Source organism: Rattus norvegicus, chromosome 1 (assembly GCF_021556685.1).
Source record: "Rattus norvegicus strain SHRSP/BbbUtx chromosome 1, alternate assembly SHRSP_T2T, whole genome shotgun sequence".
In the NCBI taxonomy this organism is placed as follows: Eukaryota; Metazoa; Chordata; class Mammalia; order Rodentia; family Muridae; genus Rattus; species Rattus norvegicus.
In genome coordinates, this window is record NC_141534.1 from 71,730,190 (window position 1) to 71,755,959 (window position 25,770).

The 25,770-nt window shown below is 40.7% G+C and overlaps 1 protein-coding gene and 1 pseudogene across 1 annotated transcript in view; both read left to right on the forward strand.

The window, feature by feature from the left end:
* The first annotated feature begins 7,315 nt into the window (after positions 1-7,315).
* On the forward strand, positions 7,316-7,854 carry Opa3-ps1 (outer mitochondrial membrane lipid metabolism regulator OPA3, pseudogene 1; annotated as a pseudogene).
* Positions 7,855-8,137: 283 nt separating this feature from the next.
* The window catches only part of Zfp54-ps2 (zinc finger protein 54, pseudogene 2), an 85,634-nt gene continuing 68,001 nt past the window's right edge, over positions 8,138-25,770 (forward strand). The window contains 1 exon segment of the mRNA XM_087602851.1: positions 8,138-8,519. Coding sequence (XP_087458977.1) covers positions 8,138-8,519 — 382 coding nt within the window.

A 25,770-nucleotide genomic window follows, 5' to 3' on the forward strand; every position in this document is an offset into this window, starting at 1 on the left:
TCTTACAAATTGGTTTCAAGTTTTCATCTGCCATTTGTTCATTGGTTTTCTTCCTTACTATTAGAATCAATCCAGAGAGGCAAAATGACTAATCTACTTCAACTAAGCCTTCTACATTTACTCCTATTTTGCATCAGCAAAACCTTATTGTGAAGTGTTCCTATGACTTTGGAGCCACTGGTTATCCAGGCAATTGGCTTTGAAGAAGATGGCTTTTACTGATAAATGCAGTTTAGCCAAAGGAGAGAAAATTGATTTATTAAAGCATATAGAACCTGCTTCTCAGTTCTAGCAGGATATCAAGCAACATAGTTGTCCATACCATTTTAATATATATGTCTCAGGTCAGAACAGGACACAATCATGCCCCAGAAGCCCCTTCTCTTTCTCACACCTTTCCTCCATTAGAAAAATATTACCGAGGGGCGGCACAGGTCTTCCTGGTTGCTGCCGCTGCAGAGAGCCCCTGGGCAGCACCCCACGAGCGAACCTGAGCCGCGGGACCACAGGTAAGACCAAATTTTCTGCTGCAAGAAAGCTGCCTGGTGAGCTTGGGACACACGGAAGCAGAATTTCTCTAGGACTGGGCACGTTCTGTGTTTACCGGAAGTCCCACACCCGCGGATCCCGGCCCGCAGCAGCTCTCTGCTCCCAGACCCGGTGAGAGAGAGACCCAACCGCCTGGTCAGGTGGGCACTCCTGAGGCTGCAGAGCGGAAGAGACCACCAACACTGCTCACCCCTGCCCACATCCCTGGCCCAAGAGGAAACTGTATAAGGCCTCTGGGCTCCCGTGGGGGAGGGCCCAGGAGTGGCAGGACACCTGCCTGAGACACCGCCGGAACCTGAAAGAAACAGACCGGATAAACAGTTCTCTGCACCCAAATCCCGTGGGAGGGAGAGCTAAACCTTCAGAGAGGCAGACAAGCCTGGGAAACCAGAAGAGACTGCTCCCTGCACACACATCTCGGACGCCAGAGGAAAAAGCCAAAAACCATCTGGAACCCTGGTGCACTGAAGCTCCCGGAAGGGGCGGCACAGGTCTTCCTGGTTGCTGCCTCTGCAGAGAGCCCCTGGGCAGCACCCGACGAGCGAACCTGAGCCTCGGGACCACAGGTAAGACCAAATTTTCTGCTGCAAGAAAGCTGCCTGGTGAACTCAAGACACAGGCCCACAGGAACAGCTGAAGACCTGTAGAGAGGAAAAACTACACGCCCGAAAGCAGAACACACTGTCCCCATAACTGACTGAAAGAGAGGAAAACAGGTCTACAGCACTCCTGACACACAGGCTTATAGGACAGTCTAGCCACTGTCAGAAATAGCAGAACAAAGTAACACTAGAGATAATCTGATGGCAAGAGGCAAGCGCAGGAACCCAAGCAACAGAAACCAAGACTACATGCCATCATCGGAGCCCAATTCTCCCACAAAAACAAACATGGAATATCCAAACACACCAGAAAAGCAAGATCTAGTTTCAAAATCATATTTGATCATGATGCTGGAGGACTTCAAGAAAGACATGAACACACTTAGGGAAACACAGGAAAACATTAATAAACAAGTAGAAGCCTACAGAGAGGAATCGCAAAAATCCCTGAAAGAATTCCAGGAAAACACAATCAAACAGTTGAAGGAATTAAAAATGGAAATAGAAGCAATCAAGAAAGAACACATGGAAACAACCCTGGATATAGAAAACCAAAAGAAGAGACAAGGAGCTGTAGATACAAGCTTCACCAACAGAGTACAAGAGATGGAAGAGAGAATCTCAGGAGCAGAAGATTCCATAGAAATCATTGACTCAACTGTCAAAGATAATGTAAAGCGGAAAAAGCTACTGGTCCAAAACATACAGGAAATCCAGGACTCAATGAGAAGATCAAACCTAAGGATAATAGGTATAGAAGAGAGTGAAGACTCCCAGCTCAAAGGACCAGTAAATATCTTCAACAAAATCATAGAAGAAAACTTCCCTAACCTAAAAAAAGAGATACCCATAGACATACAAGAAGCCTACAGAACTCCAAATAGATTGGACCAGAAAACAAACACCTCCCGTCACATAATTGTCAAAACACCAAACGCACAAAATAAAGAAAGAATATTAAAAGCAGTAAGGGAAAAAGGTCAAGTAACATATAAAGGGAGACCTATCAGAATCACACCAGACTTCTCGCCAGAAACTATGAAGGCCAGAAGATCCTGGACTGATGTCATACAGACCCTAAGAGAACACAAATGCCAGCCCAGGTTACTGTATCCAGCAAAACTCTCAATTAACATTGATGGAGAAACCAAGATATTCCATGACAAAACCAAATTTACACAATATCTTTCTACAAATCCAGCACTACAAAGGATAATAAATGGTAAAGCCCAACATAAGGAGGCAAGCTATACCCTAGAAGAAGCAAGAAACTAATCGTCTTGGCAACAAAACAAAGAGAATGAAAGCACACAAACATAACCTCACATCCAAATATGAATATAACGGGAAGCAATAATCACTATTCCTTAATATCTCTCAATATCAATGGCCTCAACTCCCCAATAAAAAGACATAGATTAACAAACTGGATACGCAACGAGGACCCTGCATTCTGCTGCCTACAGGAAACACACCTCAGAGACAAAGACAGACACTACCTCAGAGTGAAAGGCTGGAAAACAACTTTCCAAGCAAATGGTCAGAAGAAGCAAGCTGGAGTAGCCATTCTAATATCAAATAAAATCAATTTCCAACTAAAAGTCATCAAAAAAGATAAGGAAGGACACTTCATATTCATCAAAGGAAAAATCCACCAAGATGAACTCTCAATCCTAAATATCTATGCCCCAAATACAAGGGCACCTACATACGTAAAAGAAACCTTACTAAAGCTCAAAGCACACATTGCACCTCACACAATAATAGTGGGAGATTTCAACACCCCACTCTCATCAATGGACAGATCATGGAAACAGAAATTAAACAGTGATGTCGACAGACTAAGAGAAGTCATGAGCCAAATGGACTTAACGGATATTTATAGAACATTCTGTCCTAAAGCAAAAGGATATACCTTCTTCTCAGCTCCTCATGGTACTTTCTCCAAAATTGACCATATAATTGGTCAAAAAACGGGCCTCAACAGGTACAGAAAGATAGATATAATCCCATGCGTGCTATCGGACCACCACGGCCTAAAACTGGTCTTCAATAACAATAAGGGAAGAATGCCCACATATACGTGGAAATTGAACAATGCTCTACTCAATGATAACCTGGTCAAGGAAGAAATAAAGAAAGAAATTAAAAACGTTTTAGAATTTAATGAAAATGAAGATACAACATACTCAAACTTATGGGACACAATGAAAGCTGTGCTAAGAGGAAAACTCATAGCGCTGAGTGCCTGAAGAAAGAAAATGGAAAGAGCATATGTCAGCAGCTTGACAGCACACCTAAAAGCTCTAGAACAAAAAGAAGCAAATACACCCAGGAGGAGTAGAAGGCAGGAAATAATCAAACTCAGAGCTGAAATCAACCAAGTAGAAACAAAAAGGACCATAGAAAGAATCAACAGAACCAAAAGTTGGTTCTTTGAGAAAATCAACAAGATAGATAAACCCTTAGCCAGACTAACGAGAGGACACAGAGAGTGCGTCCAAATTAACAAAATCAGAAATGAAAAGGGAGACATAACTACAGATTCAGAGGAAATTCAAAAAATCATCAGATCTTACTATAAAAACCTATATTCAATGAAATTTGAAAATCTTCAGGAAATGGACAATTTCCTAGACAGATACCAGGTATCGAAGTTAAATCAGGAACAGATAAACCAGTTAAACAACCCCATAACTCCTAAGGAAATAGAAGCAGTCATTAAAGGTCTCCCAACCAAAAAGAGCCCAGGTCCAGACGGGTTTAGTGCAGAATTCTATCAAACCTTCATAGAAGACCTCATACCAATATTATCCAAACTATTCCACAAAATTGAAACAGATGGAGCACTACCGAATTCCTTCTACGAAGCCACAATTACTCTTATACCTAAACCACAAAAAGACACAACAAAGAAAGAGAACTTCAGACCAATTTCCCTTATGAATATCGACGCAAAAATACTCAATAAAATTCTGGCAAACCGAATTCAAGAGCACATCAAAACAATCATCCACCATGATCAAGTAGGCTTCATCCCAGGCATGCAGGGATGGTTTAATATACGGAAAACCATCAACGTGATCCATTATATAAACAAACTGAAAGAACAGAACCACATGATCATTTCATTAGATGCTGAGAAAGCATTTGACAAAATTCAACACCCCTTCATGATAAAAGTCCTGGAAAGAATAGGAATTCAAGGCCCATACCTAAACATAGTAAAAGCCATATACAGCAAACCAGTTGCTAACATTAAACTAAATGGAGAGAAACTTGAAGCAATCCCACTAAAATCAGGGACTAGACAAGGCTGCCCACTCTCTCCCTACTTATTCAATATAGTTCTTGAAGTTCTAGCCAGAGCAATCAGACAACAAAAGGAGATCAAAGGGATACAGATCGGAAAAGAAGAGGTCAAAATATCACTATTTGCAGATGACATGATAGTATATTTAAGTGATCCCAAAAGTTCCACCAGTGAACTCCTAAAGCTGATAAACAACTTCAGCAAAGTGGCTGGGTATAAAATTAGCTCAAATAAATCAGTTGCCTTCCTCTATACAAAAGAGAAACAAGCCGAGAGAGAAATTAGGGAAACGACACCCTTCATAATAGACCCAAATAATATATAGTACCTCGGTGTGACTTTAACCAAGCAAGTAAAAGATCTGTACAATAAGAACTTCAAGACACTGAGGAAAGAAATTGAAGAAGACCTCAGAAGATGGAAAGATCTCCCATGCTCATGGATTGGCAGGATTAATTTAGTAAAAATGGCCATTTTACCAAAAGCAATCTACAGATTCAATGCAATCCCCATCAAAATACCAATCCAATTCTTCAAAGAGTTAGACAGAACAATTTGCAAATTCATCTGGAATAACAAAAAACCCAGGATAGCTAAAGCTATCCTCAACAATAAAAGGACTTCAGGGGGAATCACTATCCCTGAACTCAAGCAGTATTAAAGAGCAATAGTGATAAAAACTGCATGGTATTGGTACAGAGACAGACAGATAGACCAATGGAATAGAATTGAAGACCCAGAAATGAACCCACACACCTATGGTCACTTGATTTTTGACAAAGGAGCCAAAACCATCCAATGGAAAAAAGATAGCATTTTCAGCAAATGGTGCTGGTTCACCTGGAGGGCAACATGTAGAAGAATGCAGATCGATCCATGCTTATCACCCTGTACAAAGCTTAAGTCCAAGTGGATCAAGGACCTCCACATCAAACCAGACACACTCAAACTAATAGAAGAAAAACTAGGGAAGCATCTGGAACACATGGGCACTGGAAAAAATTTCCTGAACAAAACACCAATGGCTTATGCTCTAAGTTCAAGAATCAACAAATGGGATCTCATAAAACTGCAAAGCTTCTGTAAGGCAAAGGACACTGTGGTTAGGACAAAACGGCAACCAACAGATTGGGAAAAGATCTTTACCAACCCTACAACAGATAGAGGCCTTATATCCAAAATATACAAAGAACTCAAGAAGTTAGACCGCAGGGAAACAAATAACCCTATTAAAAAATGGGGTTCAGAGCTAAACAAAGAATTCACAGCTGAGGAATGCCGAATGACTGAGAAACACCTAAAGAAATGTTCAACATCTTTAGTCATAAGGGAAATGCAAATCAAAACAACCCTGAGATTTCACCTCACACCAGTGATAGTGGCTAAGATCAAAAACTCAGGTGACAGCAGATGCTGGCGAGGATGCGGAGAAAGAGGAACACTCCTCCATTGTTGGTGGGATTGCAGACTGGTAAAACCATTCTGGAAATCAGTCTGGAGGTTCCTCAGAAAATTGGACATTGAACTGCCTGAGGATCCAGCTATACCTCTCTTGGGCATATACCCAAAAGATGCCTCAACATATAAAAGAGACACGTGCTCCACTATGTTCATCGCAGCCTTATTTATAATAGCCAGAAAATGGAAAGAACCCAGATGCCCTTCAACAGAGGAATGAATACAGAAAATGTGGTACATTTACACAATGGAATATTACTCAGCTATCAAAAACAACGAGTTTATGAAATTCGTAGGCAAATGGTTGGAACTGGAAAATATCATCCTGAGTGAGCTAACCCAATCACAGAAAGACATACATGGTATGCACTCATTGATAAGTGGCTATTAGCCCAAATGCTTGAATTACCCTAGATCCCTAGAACAAACGAAACTCAAGACGGATTATCAAAATGTGAATGCTTCACTCCTTCTTTAAATGAGGAAAAAGAATACCCTTGGCAGGGAAGAGAGAGGCAAAGATTAAAACAGAGACTGAAGGAACACCCATTCAGAGCCTGCCCCACATTTGGCCCATACATATACAGCCACCCAATTAGACAAGATGGATGAAGCAAAGAAGTGCAGACCGACAGGAGCCGGATGTAGATCGCTCCTGAGAGACACAGCCAGAATACAGCAAATACAGAGGCGAATGCCAGCAGCAAACCACTGAACTGAGAATAGGTCCCCTATTGAAGGAATCAGAGAAAGAACTGGAAGAGCTTGAAGGGGCTCGAGACCCCAAAAGTACAACAATGCCAAGCAACCAGAGCTTCCAGGGACTAAGCCACTACCTAAAGACTATACATGGACTGACCCTGGACTCTGACCCCATTGGTAGCAATGAATATCCTAGTAAGAGCACCAGTGGAAGGGGAAGCCCTGGGTCCTGCTAAGACTGAACCCCCAGTGAACTAGTCTATGGGGGGAGGGCGGCAATGGGGGAGGTTTGGGAGGGGAACACCCATAAGGAAGGGGAGGGGGGAGGGGGATGTTTGCCCGGAAACCGGGAAAGGGAATAACACTCGAAATGTATATAAGAAATACTCAAGTTAATAAAAAAAAAAAAAAAAAAGAAATACTCAAGTTAATAAAAAAAAATAAAAGAGAAAAAAAAAGAAAAATATTACCTTCCTTGGTATTGAGCTGTATCTCCTATTACATGTATATAAATAGCGCATTATTTAATGTATTAGTTATCCCATTTGATTCCCAGGCTTTATCCTTTATGAGAGTTTTTTACTGGTGATCTTATTTCTCTATCTCTACTGCAGCAGATTGGAACAGACATACAAAGTCACAGGTAGATATTACCAAAAGTGTGAAACCGGTGCCCAGGGTGGCCGCCAAGATGGTAATGGGCACATTCCCCATGGCAAAGCTGTTCTACTTGGGCATCCAGCAGGTTAGCAAGTCACTGGCCAACCACATCAAGGATGACTCCCACACAGTGAGTTCTTCAAGACCTACAACTTCCTGCTGCCAGCCCAGATGTACCACTGGGTGGAGATGTAGACCAAGATGAGCCTATTGGGCTTCCAGGGCACAAACATCAATCTGCTGAATGAGGGGGCAGCAGCAGAGCTGGGTGCTGAGATGTCATGTAAGGCCATTATCTTCATTGTGGCCAGAGGCTGCCTGGTCCTGGAGTACTGGCATCCCCAGACTCAGCAGAGCAATAATGAGGAGGAGCATCAGGCAGTCTGGAACACACTGTGGCATGGGGAGGGCCACCTGACACTGGCCCTAGAAGCACTGCAGGCTCAGGCACAAGCGATTCCCTCCTTGAGTGCCCTGGAGGAACTGCGTGAGGAGCTACAAGAGGTACATGAGCAGGTCTGCAGTGTTCACTGTACTCCCAAGTGCTAGGTACCATCTTCCAAGAAATAACCAGCTACTGGGGCCTGGACAAAAGGGCCTTTTCCTCACACATCCTGGTCTAGACACTCTAGACTAGCAGAAACCACAAAGAACTTGATGTAGCTGTGATGTATGGTCACCCCTTACTGACAGAATCTGGGTATTTCCCCCTGGGAGCACTCAGCAGAAGAAGTGTTTAGAGTCCATCCAGCCTCTGACTCAAAGCACTCAGCCCCACAAGGAACGATATTGAACTTCCAAAGACTTACCCAGCCTACTGTTATCTCTCCACTGCCATAGCAAAGGCAAAATAATGGAACCAGGGCTCAAGCATGATCAGGAGAAAGACAAGGTCTACTGCCCATCATTAGAGCACCTTCTTCCTTTGTTGGACACAGGCCACTGTGAACCTTGCCTCATGTCATTGCAGCTCCTGTGGAGGCCTCAGAATGCATTAGATGCCCCTACTCTCTTCATTTTTCCTCTGAGGTCCCGTAGGGATCATGCCTGTACAGATCCCCTCACTCCTCAGCCTGTGGCATTACCCAACTCCATCCCTTGGTACAGACTGATCCGAGCTGGCTCGAATTTGACCTGTCTCAAACTCAGACCTGTTGCCCTGTCGTTAGAGTCCATTGTCCTTTTTGCAGGTGGCACATATTTCCTCCTGTCCTTCAGTGCCATTTTACAGTTGGGTAGGTTAGATGTCACCCACATATCTGTCTTCATCTTCCATACCACTGGAGGCCTGGGTCACCCTACCCTTTCTGTTCGTCCCACCTTCCTTGTCCATTCCCCACAGACAAGACATAATACTAGGAATCTGAAGGACACAGAGTAACCTGTTCTCCCACAATTCTGGAAGTGAGCAGCAGAGGTCAGGTTGTTTGGGCCCCACTTTCTTCTGGCTTCAAGAACTCCAGATCTCCTGGACTCTGTGTCCTGTCTTGATGTGACTTTCTCTTCCCCCATCTGTCTTTTACAAGGACACTTGCCCTGTGTAAAAGAACTAAACTAAATCCAGGATGACCACATTGAAAGAGCTTTTATTACATCACTGAAGACCATTTTTCTAAATGGGGACACACAGGTCCCAGGATTAGGACATGAGGTTTTCTTTTGAAGGCCCTCTATTCAGCTTATTGCCTTCTGCCCTTCTAAGATACAAGACTTCTGCTATGCTGTTTGGTCATTTGGCAGCCTACTCAGAGCTTCTGGAGTTGGACTAACTACTAGGGCTTCAGAATGTTTGTGTGTGTGTAGCAGTCACTGTAATGACTATTTAGTTACTGATGGAAGGAACCCCAGAATAAGGAAGCCTCCTAAAGACTTAAGAGAGGCATAATTAATATGGACCACTAAACTGGGCCAGTGTTCATTAATAGAGACAGCCAGGCATGATGACACACACCTGGAATTCCAACACTCAGCGTCTATGGAAAGAATTAGCCTGGGTCCCATTATTAGTTCCAGGACAGCCTCCTGAACCAGAGAAAGAGACCCTGTCTTTAAAAAAAATACAACCCAGAGTTCCCTGCACCCAAACCCCTTGGGAGAGAGAGCTCACCGCCCAGACAGGTGGGCACTCCTGAGAATGCAGAGTGGGAGAGACTACCAATATTGGCCACCCCTGCCACATCCCTGGCCCAAAAAGAAACTGTAGAGGGCCTCTGGTAACCAGAAGATAGGGACCCTCAAGCAGCAGGACCCCTGCGGTCCAGACCCCTCCCGAATCTAAAGGGACCCTATCAAAAACTCCCTGCACCCAAATTCAATGGGAGGGAGAGCTAAACCTTCAGAGGGGTAGACACGCCTGGGAACCCAGAAGAGACTACACTCTGCCCACATTTCTGACTCCAGAGGAAAACACCTAATTCCATCTGGGACCCCAGTGCATGGGGGCTCCCGGAAAAGGGGGCACAGTCCCTCCTGGTTGCCGCCCTCATGGAGAATTCAAAAGCAGTCCCCCAGGAGCAACTTGAGCTGCAGGACCACAGGTAAGAACAACTTTTCTGCTGGAAGCGGCCTCCCTGGTGGTCTCAGGACACAAGCCCTTAGGAACAGCTGAAGACCAGTAGACAGGAAAGACTACACGCCCAAAAGCAGAACACTCTGTTCCCATAACTGGTTGAAAGAAAACAGGAAAACAGGTCTAGAGCACTCCTGACAAACAGGCCTATAGGACAGTCTAGCCACTGTCAGAAATAGAAGAGCAAGGTAACACCAGAGACAACCTGATGGCAAGAGGCAAGCACCAGAACCCAAGCAACATAAACTAAGATTACATGACATCATCAGCGCCCAATTCTCTCACCAAAGCAAACACTGAATATCCAAACACACAAGAAAAGCAAGATCTAGACTTAAAATCACATTTGATCATGATGATAGAGGAATTCAAGAAAGACTTAAAGAACTCCTAAGAGAAACAGAGGAAAACATGAACAAACAACAGGAAGCCTATAGAGAGGATTCACAAAAATCCCTGAAAGAATTACAGGAAAACACAATCAAACAGGGGAAGGAATTAAAAATGGAAATAGAAGCAATAAATTAAGGACAAAGGAAAACAACCCTGGATATAGAACACCAAAGGAAGAGACAAGGAGACTTAGATACAAGCATCACCAACAGAATACAAGAGATAGAAAAGAGAATCTCAGGAGCAGATGATTCCATAGAAAACATCAACAAAACTTTAAAAGATAACGTAAAACGGAAAAAGCTACTGGTCCAAAACATACAGGAAATCCAGGACTCAATGAGAAGATCAAACCTAAGGATACTAGGTATAAAAAAGAGTGAAGACTCCCAGCTCAAAGGACCAGTAAATATCTTGAACAAAATCATAGAAGAAAACTTCCCTAACCTAAAGAAAGAGATGCCCATAAACAGAAAAGAAGCTTACAGAACTCCAAATAGATTGGATGAGAAAAAAAAAAAAAAAACTCCCCGTCACATAATAGTCAAAACACCAAAGCACAAAACAAAGAAAGAATATTAAAAGCAGAAATGGTAAGAGGTCAAGTAACACATAAAGGTAGACCTACCAGAATCATACCAGACTTCTCACCAGAGACTATGAAAGCCAGAAGATCCTGGACAGATGTCATACAGACCCTAAAAGAACACAAATACCAGCCCAGGTTACTGTATCGAGCAAAACACACAATTAATGTAGATGGTGAAGCCAAGATATTCCATGGGAAAACCAAATTTACACAATATCTTTCTACAAATCCAGCGCTACGAAGGATAATAAATGGTAAAGCCCAACATAAGGAGGCAAACTATACCCTAGAAAAAGCAAGAAACTAATCGTCTTGGCAACAAAACAAAGAGAAGAAAAGCACACAAACATAATCTCACATCCAAATAGGAATATAACAGGAAGCAACAATCACTTTTCCTTAATATCTATCAACATCAATGGACTCAACTCTCCAATAAAAAGACATGGATTAACAAACAGGATATGCAATGAGACCCTGCATTCTGCTGCCTACAGGAAACACACCTCAGAGACAAAGACAGACACTACCTCAGAGTGAAAGGCTGGAAAACAACTTTCCAAGCAAGGTCTAAAGAAGTAAGCTGGAGTAGCCATTCTAATTTTGAAAAAAATCGATTTTCAACTAAAAGTCATCAAAAAAGATAAGGAAGAACTCTTGATATTCTTCAAAGGAAAAATCCACCAAGATGAACTCTCAATCCTAACTATGCTCTAAATACAAGGGCACCGACATATATAAAAGAAACCTTACTAAAGTTCAAAGCACACATTGCACCTCACACAAAAATAGTAGGAGATTTCAACACCCCACTCTCATCAATGGACAGATCATAGAAACAGAAATATAGACAGACTATATAGACAGATATATAGCCACACAGAAATATAAACAGAGACATAGACTAAGAGAAGTCATTAATCAAGTGGACTTAACAGATATTTGTAGAAACTTCTATCCTAAAACAAAAGGATATACCTTCTTCTCACCACTTCATGGTACTTTCTCCAAAATTGACCATATAATTGGTCACAAAACAGGACTCAACAGATATAGAAAGATAGAAATAATCCCATGCGTCCTATCAGACCACCACAGGCTAAAGCTGGCCTTCAAAAACGATAAGGGAAGAACTCCCACATATACAAGGAAGGCGAACAGTGCTCTATTCAATGATGACCTGGTCAAGGAAGAAATAAAGAAAGATATTAAAGACTTCTTAGGAATTAATGAAAATGAGGGTACAACATAGCCAAAATTATGGGAGACAATGAAACCTGTGCTAGGAGGAAAACTCATAGCACAGTGTGCCTGCACAAATAAACAGGAGAGAGCATGTATCAGTAGCTTGACAGCACACCTAAAAGCTCCAGAGAAAAACGAAGCAAGTACACACAGGAGAAGTAGAAGGCAGGAAATAATCAAACTCAAAGCTGAAATCAACCAACTAGAAACAAAAAGGACCATGCAAAGAATCAACAGAACCAGAAGTTGTTTTTTGAGAAAATCAACAAGATAGATAAACACTTAACCAGACTAATGAGAGGACACAGAGAGTGTGTCCAAATTAACAAAATCAGAAATGAAAAGGGAGACATAACTAGAGATTCAGAGGAAATTCAAAAAATCATCAGATCCTACTAAAAAAGCCTATATTCAACAAAACTTAAAAATCTGAAGGAAATGGACAATTTCCTAGACAGATACAAGGTACCGAAGTTAAATCAGGAACAGATAAACAACTTAAACAACCCCATAACTCCTAAAGAAATAGAAGCACTCATTAAAGTCTCCCATCCAAAAAGAGCCTAAGTCCTGATGGGTTTGGGGCCGAATTCTATCAGACCTTCATAGAAGACCTCATACCAATACTATCCAAACTATTCCACTACATTGAAACAGGTGGAGAGCTACCAAATTCCTTCTATGAAGCCACAATTACTCTTAAACCTACACCACACAAAGACCCAACAAAAAAAGACTACTTCAGACCAATTTCCCTTATGAATATCGATGCAAAAATACTCAATAAAATTCTGGCAAACCAAATCCAAGAGCACATCAAAACAATCATACACCACAATCAAGTACACTTCATCCCAGGCATGCAGGGATGGTTTAATATACAGAAAACCATTAACATAATCCATTATGTAAACAAACTGAAAGATAAAGACCACATGATCACTTCATTTGATGCTGAGAAAGGATTTGACAAAATTCAACACAACTTCATGATAAAAGTCCTGGAAAGAATAGGAATTCAAGGCCCATACTTGAACATAATAAAAGCCATATACAGGAAACCAGTAGCTAACACTAAAATAAATGGAGAAAACTTTAAGCAATCCCACTAAAATCAGGGACTACATAAGGCTGCCCACTCTCTCCTTACTTATTAAATATAGGTCTGAAGTTCTAGCCAGAGCAATCAGACAACAAATGGAGATCAAGGGGATACAGATTGGAAAAGAAGAAGTCAAAATACTACTATTTGCAGATGATATGATAGTATATCTAAGTGATCCCAAAAGTTCCACCGGACAACTACTAAACCTGATAAACAACTTCAGCAAAGTGGCTGGGTATAAAATTAACACAAATAAATCAGTGCCTTCCTATACACAAAAGGGGAACAGGCCAAGAAAAAATTAAGGAAACGACACCCTTCATAATAGTCCCAAATAATATAAAATACCTTGGTGTGACTTTAACCAAGCAAGTGAGAGATCTGTATGAAAAGAATTTCAAGCCTCTGAAGAAAGAAATTGAAGATTTCAGAAGATAGAAAGATCTCCCTGGCTCATGGATTGGCAGGATTAATATAGTAAAAATGGCCATTTTACCAAAAGCAAACCACAGATTCAATTCAATCTCCATAAAAATACCAATACATCATCAGAGAGTTAGACAGAACAATTTGCAAATTCATCTGCAATAAGAAAAAGCCCATAATAGATAAAATTATCCTCAACAATAAAAGGACTTCCGGAGGAATCACTATCCCTGAACTCAAGCAGTATAACAAAGCAATACTGATAAAGGGGCATGGTATTGGTACAGAAACAGACAGATAGACCAATGGAACAGAATTGAAGACCCAGATATGAACCCACACACCAATGGTCACTTGATTTTTGACAAAGGAGCCAAAACCATCAAATGGAAAAAAGATAGCATTTTCAGCAAATGGTGCTGGTGCAACTGGAGGGAAGCAGGTAGAAAAATGCGGATCGATCCATGCTTATCACCCTGTACAAAGCTTAAGTCCAAGTGGATCAAGGACCTCCACATCAAACCAGATACACTCAAACTAAAAGAAGAAAAAGTGGGGAAGCATCTCAAACACATGGGCACTGGAAAAAATTTCCTGAACAAAACACCAATGGCTTATGCTCTAAGATCAAGAATCGACAAATGGGATCTCATCAAACTGCAAAGCTTCTGTAAGGCAAAGGACACTGTGGTTAGGACAAAACGGCAACCAACAGATTGGGAAAAGATCTTTACCAATCCTATAACTGATAGAGGGTCTACATCCAAAATATACAAAGAACTCAAGAATTTAGACCACAGGGAGACAAATAACCCCATTAAAAAAACGAGGTTCAGAGCTAAATAAAGAATTCACAGCTGAGGAATGCCGAATGGCTGAGAAACACCTAAAGAAACGTTCAACATCTTTAGTCATAAGGGAAATGCAAATCAAAACAACCCTGACATTTCACCTCACACCAGTGAGAATGGCTGAGGTCAAAAACTCAGGTGACAGCAAATGCTGGCGAGGATGTGAAGAAAGAGGAACACTCCTCCATTGTTGGTGGGATTGCAGACTGGTACAACTATTCTGGAAATCAGTTTGGAGTTTCCTCAGAAAAATGGACATTGAACTACCTGAGGACCCAGCTATACCTCTCATGGGCATATACCCAAAAGATGCCCCAACATATAAAAAAGACACATGCTCCACTATGTTCATAGCAGCCTTATTTATAATAGCCAGAAAGTGGAAAGAACCCAGATGCCCTTCAACAGGGGAATGAATACAGAAAATGTGGTACATCTACAAAATGGAATATTACTCCGCTATCAAAAACAATGACTTTATGAAATTCATAGGCAAATGGATGGAACTGGAAAATATCATCCTGAGTGAGGTAAACCAATCACAGAAAAACACACATGGTGTGCACTCATTGATAAGTGGCTATTAGCCCAAATGCTTGATGTGCCTTAGATGCACAGAGCATATGAAACTCAACAGGGATGATCAAAATGTGAACGCTTCACTCCTTCTTTAAAAGGGGCACAAGAATACCCTGGCAGGGTATAGGGAGGCAAAGTTTAGAACAGAGGCAGAATGAACACCCATTCAGAGCCTGCCCCACAAGAGGCCCATACATATATAGCCACCCAATTAGATAAGATGAATGAACCAAAGAACTGCAGGCTGACAGTAACCGGATATAGATCTCTCCTGAGAGACACAGCCAGAATACAGCAAATACATTGGTGAATGCCAGCAGCAAACCACTGAACTGAGAACGGGACTCCCATTGTTGAAGGAATCAGGGAAAGGACTGGAAGGGCTTGAAGGGATTTGAGACCCCATATGAACAACAATGCCAACCAACCAGAGCTTCCAGGGACTACCCAAAGTACTAAGCCACTACCCAAACACTGTAGATGGACTGGCCCTAGTCTCCAACCTCATAGGTAGCAATGAATAGCCTAGTAAGAGCACCAGTGGTAGGGGAAGCCCTTGGTCCTGCCAAGACTGAAGCCCCAGTGAACGTGATTGTTGGGGGGAGGGTGGTAATGGGAGAGGATGGGGAGGGGAAGCCCATATAGAAGGGGAGGGGGAAGGGCGGCGCAGATTTTTGTGGTTGCTGCCACCGAGGAGGGTTCATAAGCAAAACCCCACGAGCAAACTTGAGCCTCGGAACCACAGTTAAGACCAACTTTTCTGCTGCAAATGACCTGCCTGGTGAACTCCAGACACAGGCCCACAGGAACAGCTGAAGACCTGTAGATAGGAAAAACTACACACCCGAAAGCAGAACACTCTGTCCCCATAACTGGCTGAAAGAAAACAGGAAAACAGGTCTACAGCACTCCTGACACACAGGCTTATAGGACAGTCTAGCCACTGTCAGAAATAGCATAACAAAGTAACACTAGAGATAATCTGATGGCGAGAGGCAAGCGCAGGAACCCAAGCAACAGAAACAAAGACTACATGGCATCATCAGAGCCCAATTCTCCCACCAAAGCAAACACGGAATATCTAAACACAGCAGAAAAGCAAGATCTAGTTTCAAAATCATATTTGATCATGATGCTGGAGGACTTCAAGAAAGATGTGAAGAACTCCCTTAGAGAAACACAGGAAAACATTAATAAACAAGTAGAAGCCTACAGAGAGGAATCGCAAAAATCCCTGAAAGAATTCCAGGAAAACATAAATAAACAAGTAGAAGCCCATAGAGAGGAGTCACAAAAATCCCTGAAAGAATTCCAGGAAAACACAATCAAACAGTTGAAGGAATTAAAAATGGAAATAGGAGCAAGCAAGAAAGAACACATGGAAAAAACCCTGGATATAGAAAACCAAAAGAAGAGACAAGGAGTTGTAGATACGAGCTTCACCAACAGAATACAAGAAATGGAAGAGAGAATCTCAGGAGCAGATGATTCCATAGAAATCATTGACACAACTGTCAAAGATAATGTAAAGTGGAAAAAGCTACTGGTCCAAAACATACAGGAAATCCAGGACTCAATGAGAAGATCAAACCTAAGGATAATAGGTATAGAAGAGAGTGAAGACTCCCAGCTCAAAGGATCAGTAAATATCTTCAACAAAATCATAGAAAAAAAATTCCCTAACCTAAAAAAAGAGATACCCATAGGCATACAAGAAGCCTACAAACTCTAAATACATTGGACCAGAAAAGAAACACCTCCTGACACATAATAGTCAAAACACCAAATGCACAAAATAAAGAAAGAATATTAAAAGCAGTAAGGGAAAAAGGTCAAGTAACATATAAAGGCAGACCTATCAGAATCACACCAGACTTTTCGCCAGAGAATATGAAATCCAGAAGATCCTGGAAAAATGTCATACAGACCCTAAGGGAACACAAATGCCAGCCCAGGTTACTGTATTCTGCAAAACTCTCAATTAACATAGATGGAGAAACCAAGATATTCCATGCCAAAATCAAATTTACACAATATCTTTCTACAAATCCAGCACTACAAAGGATAATAAATGGTAAAGCCCAACATAAGGAGGCAAGCTGCACCCTAGAAAAAGCAAGAAACTAATCGTCTTGGCAACAAAACAAAGAGAAGAAAAGCACACAAACATAACCTCATATCCAAATATGAATATAACAGGAACCAGTAATCACTATTCCTTAATATCTCTCAACATCAATGGCCACAACTCCCCAATAAAAAGACATAGATTAACAAACTGGATACGCAAGGAGGACCATGCATTCTGCTGCCTACAGGAAACACACCTCAGAGACAAACACAGACACTACCTCAGAGTGAAAGGCTGGAAAACAATTTTCCAAGCAAATGGTCGGAAGAAACAAGCTAGAGTAGCCATTCTAATATCAAATAAAATCGATTTTCAACTAAAAGTCATCAAAAAAGATAAGTAAGGACACTTCATATTCATCAAAGGAAAAATCCACTAAGATGAACTCTCAATCCTAAATATCTATGCCCCAAATACAAGGGCACCTACATACGTAAAAGAAACCTTAATAAAGCTCAAAATACACATTGCACCTCACACAATAATAGTGGGAGATTTCAACACTCTACTCTCATCAATGGACAGATCAGGGAAACGGAAATTAAACAGAGACATAGACAGACTAAGAGAAGACATGAGCCAAATGGACTTAACAGATATTTATAGAACAGTCTATCCTAAAGCAAAAGGATATACCTTCTTCTCAGCTCCTCATGGTACTTTCTCCAAAATTGACCATATAATTCGTCAAAAAACGGGCCTCAACAGGTACAGAAAGATAGAAATAATCCCATGCGTGCTATCGGACCACCACGCCCGAAACCTGGGCTTCAATAACAATAAGGGGAAAACGCCCATATATACATGGAAATTGAACAATGCTCTACTCAACCATAACCTCGTCAAGGAAGAAATAAAGAAAGAAATTAAAGACTTTTTAGAATTAAATGAAAATGAAGGTACAACATACCCAAACTTATGGGACACAATGAAAGCTGTGCTAGGAGGAAAACTCATAGCGCTGAGTGCCTACAGAAAGAAACAGGAAAGAGCATATTTCAGCCTCTTGACAGCACACCTAAAAGCTCTACAACAAAAAGAAGCAAATACACCCAGGAGGAGTAGAAGACAGGAAATATTCAAACTCAGAGCTGAAATCAACCAAGTAGAAACAAAAAGGACCATAGAAAGGAACAACAGAACCAAAAGTTGGTTCTTTGAGAAAATCAACAAGATAGATAAACCCTTAGCCAGACTAACGAGAGGACACAGAGAGTGTGTCCAAATTAACAAAATCAGAAATGAAAAGGGAGACATAACTACAGATTCAGAGGAAATTCAAAAAATTATCAGATCTTACTATAAAAGCCTATATTCAACAAAACTTGAAAATCTGCAAAATTGGACAATTTCCTAGACAGATACCAGGTACCGAAGTTAAATCAGGAACAGATAAACCAGTTAAACAACCCCATAACTCCTAAGGAAATAGGAGCAGTCATTAAAGGTCTCCCAAGCAAAAAGAGCCCAGGTCCACACGGGTTTAGTGCAGAATTCTATCAGACCTTCATAGAAGACCTCATACCAATATTATCCAAACTATTCCACAAATTTGAAACAGGTGGAGCACTACCGAATTCCTTCTATGAAGCCACAATTACTCTTATACCTAAACTACACAAAAATCCCACAAAGAAAGAGAACTTCAGACAAATTTCCCTTATGAAAATCGACGCAAAAATACTCAATAAATTTCTGGCATACAGAATGCAAGAGCACACCAAAACAATCATCCACCATGATCAAGTAGGCTTCATCCCAGGCATGCAGGGATGGTTTAATATATGGAAAACCATCAACGTGATCCATTATATAAACAAACTGAAAGAACAAAACCACATGATCATTTCATTAGATGCTGAGAAAGCATTTGACAAAATTCAACACCCCTTCATGATAAAAGTCCTGGAAAGAATAGGAATTCAAGGCCCATACCTAAACAAAGTAAAAGCCATATACAGCAAACCAGTTGCTACCATTAAACTAAATGGAGAGAAACTTGAAGCAATCCCACTAAAATCAGGGACTAGACAAGGCTGCCCACTCTCTCCCTACTTATTCAATATAGTTCTTGAAGTTCTAGCCAGAGCAATCAGACAACAAAAGGAGGTCAAGGAGATACAGATCAGAAAAGAAGAAGTCAAAATATCACTATTTGCAGATGATATGATAGTATATTTAAGTGATCCCAAAAGTTCCACCAGAGAACTACTAAAGCTGATAAACAACTTCAGCAAAGTGGCTGGGTATAAAATTAACTCAAATAAAACAGTAGCCTTCCTCTACACAAAAGAGAAACAAGCCAAGAAAGAAATTAGGGAAATGACACCCTTCATAATAGACCCAAATAATATAAAGTACCTCGGTGTGACTTTAACCAGGAAAGTAAAAGATTTGTACAATAAGAACTTCAAGACTCTGAAGAAAGAAATTGAAGAAGACCTCAGAAGATGGAAAGATCTCCCATGCTCATGGATTGGCAGGATTAATATAGTAAAAATGGCCATTTTACCAAAAGCAATCTACGGATTCAATGCAATCCCCATCAAAATACCAATCCAATTCTTCAAAGACTTAGACAGAACAATTTGCAAATTCATCTGGAATAACAAAAAACCCAGGATAGCTAAAACTGTCCTCAACAATAAAAGGACATCAGGGGGAATCACTATCCCTGAACTCAAGCAGTATTACAGAGCAATAGTGATAAAAACTGCATGGTATTGGTACAGAGACAGACAGATAGACCAATGGAACAGAATTGAAGACCCAGAAATGAACCCACACACCTATGGGCACTTGATTTTTGACAAAGGAGCCAAAACCATCAAATGGAAAAAAGATAGCATTTTCAGCAAATGGTGCTGGCTCAACTGGAGGTCAACATGTAGAAGAATGCAGATTGATCCATGCTTATCACCCTGTACAAAGCTTAAGTCCAAGTGGATCAAGGACCTCCACATCAAACCAGATACACTCAAACTAATAGAAGAAAAACTAGGGAAGCATCTGGAACACATGGGCACTGGAAAAAAATTCCTGAACAAAACACCAATGGCTTATGCTCTAAGATCAAGAATCGACAAATGGGATCTCATAAAACTGCAAAGCTTCTGTAAGGCAAAGGACACTGTGGTTAGGACAAAACAGCAACCAACAGATTGCGAAAAGATCTTTACCAATCCTACAGCAGATAGAGGCCTTATATCCAAAATATACAAAGAACTCAAGAAGTTAGACCACAGAGAGACAAATAACCCTATTATAAAATGGGGTTCAGAGCTAAACAAAGAATTCACAGCTGAAGAATGCCGAATGGCTGAGAAACACCTAGAGAAATGTTCAACATCTTTAGTCATAAGGGAAATGCAAATCAAAACAACCCTGAGATTTCACCTCACACCAGTGAGAATGGCTAAGATCAAAAACTCAGGTGACAGCAGATGCTGGCGAGGATGCGGAGAAAGAGGAACACTCCTCCATTGTTGGTGGGATTGCAGACTGGTACAACCATTGTGGAAATCAGTCTGGAGGTTCCTCAGAAAATTGGACATTGAACTGCCTGAAGATCCAGCTATACCTCTCTTGGGCGTATACCCAAAAGATGCCCCAACATATAAAAAAGACACGTGCTCCACTATGTTCATTGCAGCCTTATTTATAATAGTCAGAAACTGGAAAGAACCCAGATGCCCTTCAACAGAGGAATGGATACAGAAAATGCGGTACATCTACACAATGGAATATTACTCAGCTATCAAAATCAACGAGTTTATGAAATTCGTAGGCAAATGGTTGGAACTGGAAAATATCATCCTGAGTGAGCTAACCCAATCACAGAAAGACATACATGGTATGCACTCACTGATAAGTGGCTATTAGCCCAAATGCTTGAATTACCCTAGATGCCTAGAACAAATGAAACTCAAGACGGATGATCAAAATGTGAATGCTTCACTCCTTCTCTAAAAGGGGAACAAGAATACCCTTGGCAGGGAAGAGAGAGGCAAAGATTAAAACAGAGACTGAAGGAACACCCATTCAGAGCCTACCCCACATGTGGCCCATACATATACAGCCACCCAATTAGACAAGATGGATGAAGCAAAGAATTGCAGACCGACAGGAGCCGGATGTAGATCGCTCCTGAGAGACACAGCCAGAATACAGCAAATACAGAGGCGAATGCCAGCAACAAACCACTGAACTGAGAATAGGACCCCCGTTGAAGGAATCAGAGAAAGAACTGGAAGAGCTTGAAGGGGCTCGAGACCCCATATGTATAACAATGCCAAGCAACCAGAGCTTCCAGGGACTAAGCCTCTACCTAAAGACTGTACATGGACTGACCCTGGACTCTGACCTCATAGGTAGCAATGAATATCCTAGTAAGAGCACCAGGTGAAGGGGAAGCCCTGGGTCCTGCTAAGACTGAATTCCCAGTGAACTAGATTGTTGGGGGGAGGGCGGCAATGGGGGGAGGATGGGGAGGGGAACACCCATAAAAAAGGGGAGGGGGAGGGATTAGGGGGATGTTTGCCTGGAAACCGGGAAAGGGAATAACACTCGAAATGTATATAAGAAATACTCGTTAATAAAAAAAAATAATTAAATAAAATTAAATAAAATAAAAAAGAAATAGAAGCAGTTTTTAAACGTCTCCCAATCAAAAATAGCCCAGGATTAGGTGGACTTAGTGAAGAATTCCTTCAGACCTTCATAGAGACATATTACCAATACTCTTCTAACTATTCCATAAAATAGAAACAGAAGGAATACTACCAAATCTGTTCCTTGAAGCCACAATTTTGTTTAGACCTAAACAAAGATCCAATGAAGAAAGAGCAGTTCAGACCAATTTACCTTATGAATACCATGCAAAAATACTCCATAAAATTCTTGCAAATGAATCTAAGAACACATCAAAATGATCATTCACCATAATCATGCAGGCTTCATTCCATGGTTACGAGGATGGTACAATATAAGGAAATCCTCAATGTAATCCATTATATAAATAAAGTCAAAGAAAAAAAAACACATGATCGGGGTTGGGGATTTAGCTCAGTGGTAGAGCGCTTGCCTAGGAAGCACAAGGCCCTGGGTTCGGTCCCCAGCTCCGAAAAAAAGAACCAAAAAAAAAAAAAAAAAACCACATGATCATTTAATTAGGTGATGAGAACTCATTTGACAAAATTCAACACCCCTTTCATAGTACAAGACTCAGAAATGTCAAAAATTAAGGCCCACACCTAAACATAGTAAAAATAATATATAGCAAACTGGTAGGCAGCATCAAACTAAATGTAGAGAAACTTGAAGCAATCCTACTAAAATCACGGAGTAGACAAGGCTGCCCACTTTCTCCCTACTTATTCAATATAGTAATTGAAATTCCAGCCAGAGCAATCAGACAACAAACAAAGGTCAAAAAGACACAAATTAGAAATGAAGAGGTCAAAATATCCCTATTTACAAATTATATGATAGTATACTTAAGTGACTGCAAAAATTCTACCATAGAACTCCTACAACTGATAAATTCAGCAAAGTGGCTGGATATAAAATTAACTCAAACATATCAGTAGCCATCCTCTACTGCACAAATAAACAGGAGAGAGCATGTATCAGTAGCTTGACAGCACACCTAAAAGCTCCAGAGCAAAACGAAGCAAGTACACACAGGAGAAGTAGAAGGCAGGAAATAATCAAACTCAAAGCTGAAATCAACCAACTAGAAACAAAAAGGACCATACAAAGACTAGACTGTTGGGGGGAGGGCGGCAATGGGGTAGGGTTGGGAGGGGCACACCCATAAGGAAGGGGAGGGGGGAGGTGGATGTTTGCCCAGAAACCGGGAAAGGGAATAACACTCGAAATGTATATAAGAAATACTCAAGTTAATAAAAATAAAGGGGGGGGACAAGAATAGAGAGGGAATAGAGAGGCAAAGATTAAAACAGACACAGAAGGAACACCCATTCAGAGCCTGCCCCACATGTGGCCCATACATATACAGCCATCCAATTAGACAAGATGGATGAAGCAAAGAAGTGCAGACTGACAGGAGCCGGATGTAGATCGCTCCTGAGAGACACAGCCAGAATACAGCAAATACAGAGGTGAATGCCAGCAGCAAACCACTGAACTGAGAAGGGGACCCCCGTTGAAGGAATCAGAGAAAGGACTGGAAGAGCTTGAAGGGGCTCGAGACCCCATATGTACAGCAATACCAACCAACCAGAGCTTCCAGGGACTAAGCCACTACCCAAAGACTATACATGGACTGATCCTGGCCTCTAACCTCATAGGTAGCAATGAATAGCCTAGTAAGAGCACCAGTGGAAGTTGAAGCCCTTGGTCCTGCTAAGATGAACCCCCAGTGAACATGATTGTTAGGGGGAGGGTGGTAATGGAGGGAGGATGGGGAGGGGAACACCCATATAGTAGGGGAAGGGGAAAGGTTAGGGGGATGTTGGCCCAGAAACCGTGAAAGGGAATAACAATCGATATGTAAATAAGAAATCCTCAAGTTAATAAAATAATAAAAAATAAAAAATAAATAAATACATAGAAATCATCTATTGTAACTTTCCATGTCCCTCTTTTTCCTCTACTATTTCTACTTGCTGGAAACTGATGTTCTATTCTCAGGTTCTCTAAGATTACAAATGCTTGAATTACCCTAGATGCCTAGAACAAATGAAACTCAAGACGGATGTAAAAGCAATTCTTTTACATAGAATATAAGTGATGCTACGTGCTCCTTTTAACATCTACTTTATTGGTTAAATTCAATGATCTCTTTTTCCATCTTTGTTATTAAAAACCACAAAAGTGTTGAATTTTTATTTTAATTTAATTTGTGAGTTTCACACATAAATACATATACTGATTATATTCACACCCATTACCCTTATTTATTTCTTTCCATCTGAACTCCTTCATTATCCAAATTTCCCAATGCTACATTATGGAAGAAAATGTTCCCCTCTCCTCTAGTAGCCATTCTATTCATTGGATCCTCAGGAAGTTATGTGGGTTATGTGTACCTTCACTCTATTTGATAGAAAATTGGAGGGTTTAATCTTATTTAGGTATCTGTAACCGCTGAGTGCTGGAATTTTCATAGCCATGTTGTAGCTGCATGGTAAACCTTCCTTGTTCTATTGCTCTGAATTTATGTACAGAATTTTTCTTCTGTGAGGTACCCAGAACCTTGGAGGAGATGTTGTAGTTATTCTGTTTAGGGATTAGCATCCATAAGTCATTTTTCTCAGGACTGTGACTAAGAATCAATCTCTACAGTAACCACTGTCCTCTGCAAAATGAAGTTTCTATGCCTGCTGATGAGGATGATATGAGTATATAGATATGAATGTAAACATTTAGAAGGGTGCTTGAGACATGCCAAGTTGTGAAATTATATTTTTTCTTCTATTCATATTTTCTTTTGTTTCTTCTTTTTAAAGGACTGAAGAGTGCATCCTGTAACTTCTATACAACAATATCTCTATTAACAAATTCATAGACACTTTCATTGTTTCTACTCTAATAATATGAAAATTCACACCCAGTTGATGATATAAAATTTGGTTTTTAATCAAGTGCAATTATTATTCCCAAATCCTCCTTTGAAACTGTTAATAAATCTATTCAATTTCATCAAAACATCATATATTTCACATTTGACAATGAACACTTTTAATCAGTGCAGCTCTTTCTAATTTTGTGAAAGCTAGTCAGTAGGGTTAAAGCTATGTCAGTACCATCTGGATTCCTCCGTGAATATCTTATCATCAGCAACAAAGTTTTGTCATCGAGATTTTGGAAAACAGATAATGTGATTTTTTTTGTTTTGTTTGTAGTGGGATTTTTTTATTGCTTTTGGTACAAAATTCTACTGGATCTTTGTAGTCATGTGTTGATACAAATTTTGATAACTTTTATTGAAGATAAAGGATAATTTGACTGAATCTATAAGTCAATTTTTATATCAACAATATTAATTCTTCCAAGAAGCCCATACTAGGTTTCATTTAACTATGACCTCTAAAATTTCATCATGATTTTTGTTGTTTTAGATTTTCAGATTATTTCATTCCTTGCTGCAATAAGATTTTTTCTAAATACTATAACAGAATATCCAATGACAGACATTAAGAGTTAAAGAATTTAACTTTGGAATCCATTCCCCAATCTGGGCTGCCTTGTCTGGCCTCAGTGGATGAGGATGCATCTAGTCCTGTAGAGACTTGATATTCCAGGGTGGGGAGATACTCAGAAAAGGGGTCGTCTATCTTCTCAGAGTAGGATAAAAGCGAGAGGGGAAGGGAATGAATGAGGGAATAACTCAAAGGGGAGCAGCAGTTGGAATGTAAGTGAATAAATTAATCAATTAATGGAAAAAGGTTAGTTTTAAAAATAATGTTTTCTGCATAGTTAGAGAAGAAACTGTCCTTCATGTTGGAATAGTGATAGTGGCACAGACTCCATAGAGGCAAGATAGGACTCCTAATCAATTTTTGCCTTGGTGGGATGAGATGAATAGAGAGAACTGGAAGCAAGAATAGGGTATGCACATAAAGGCTTGCCCCA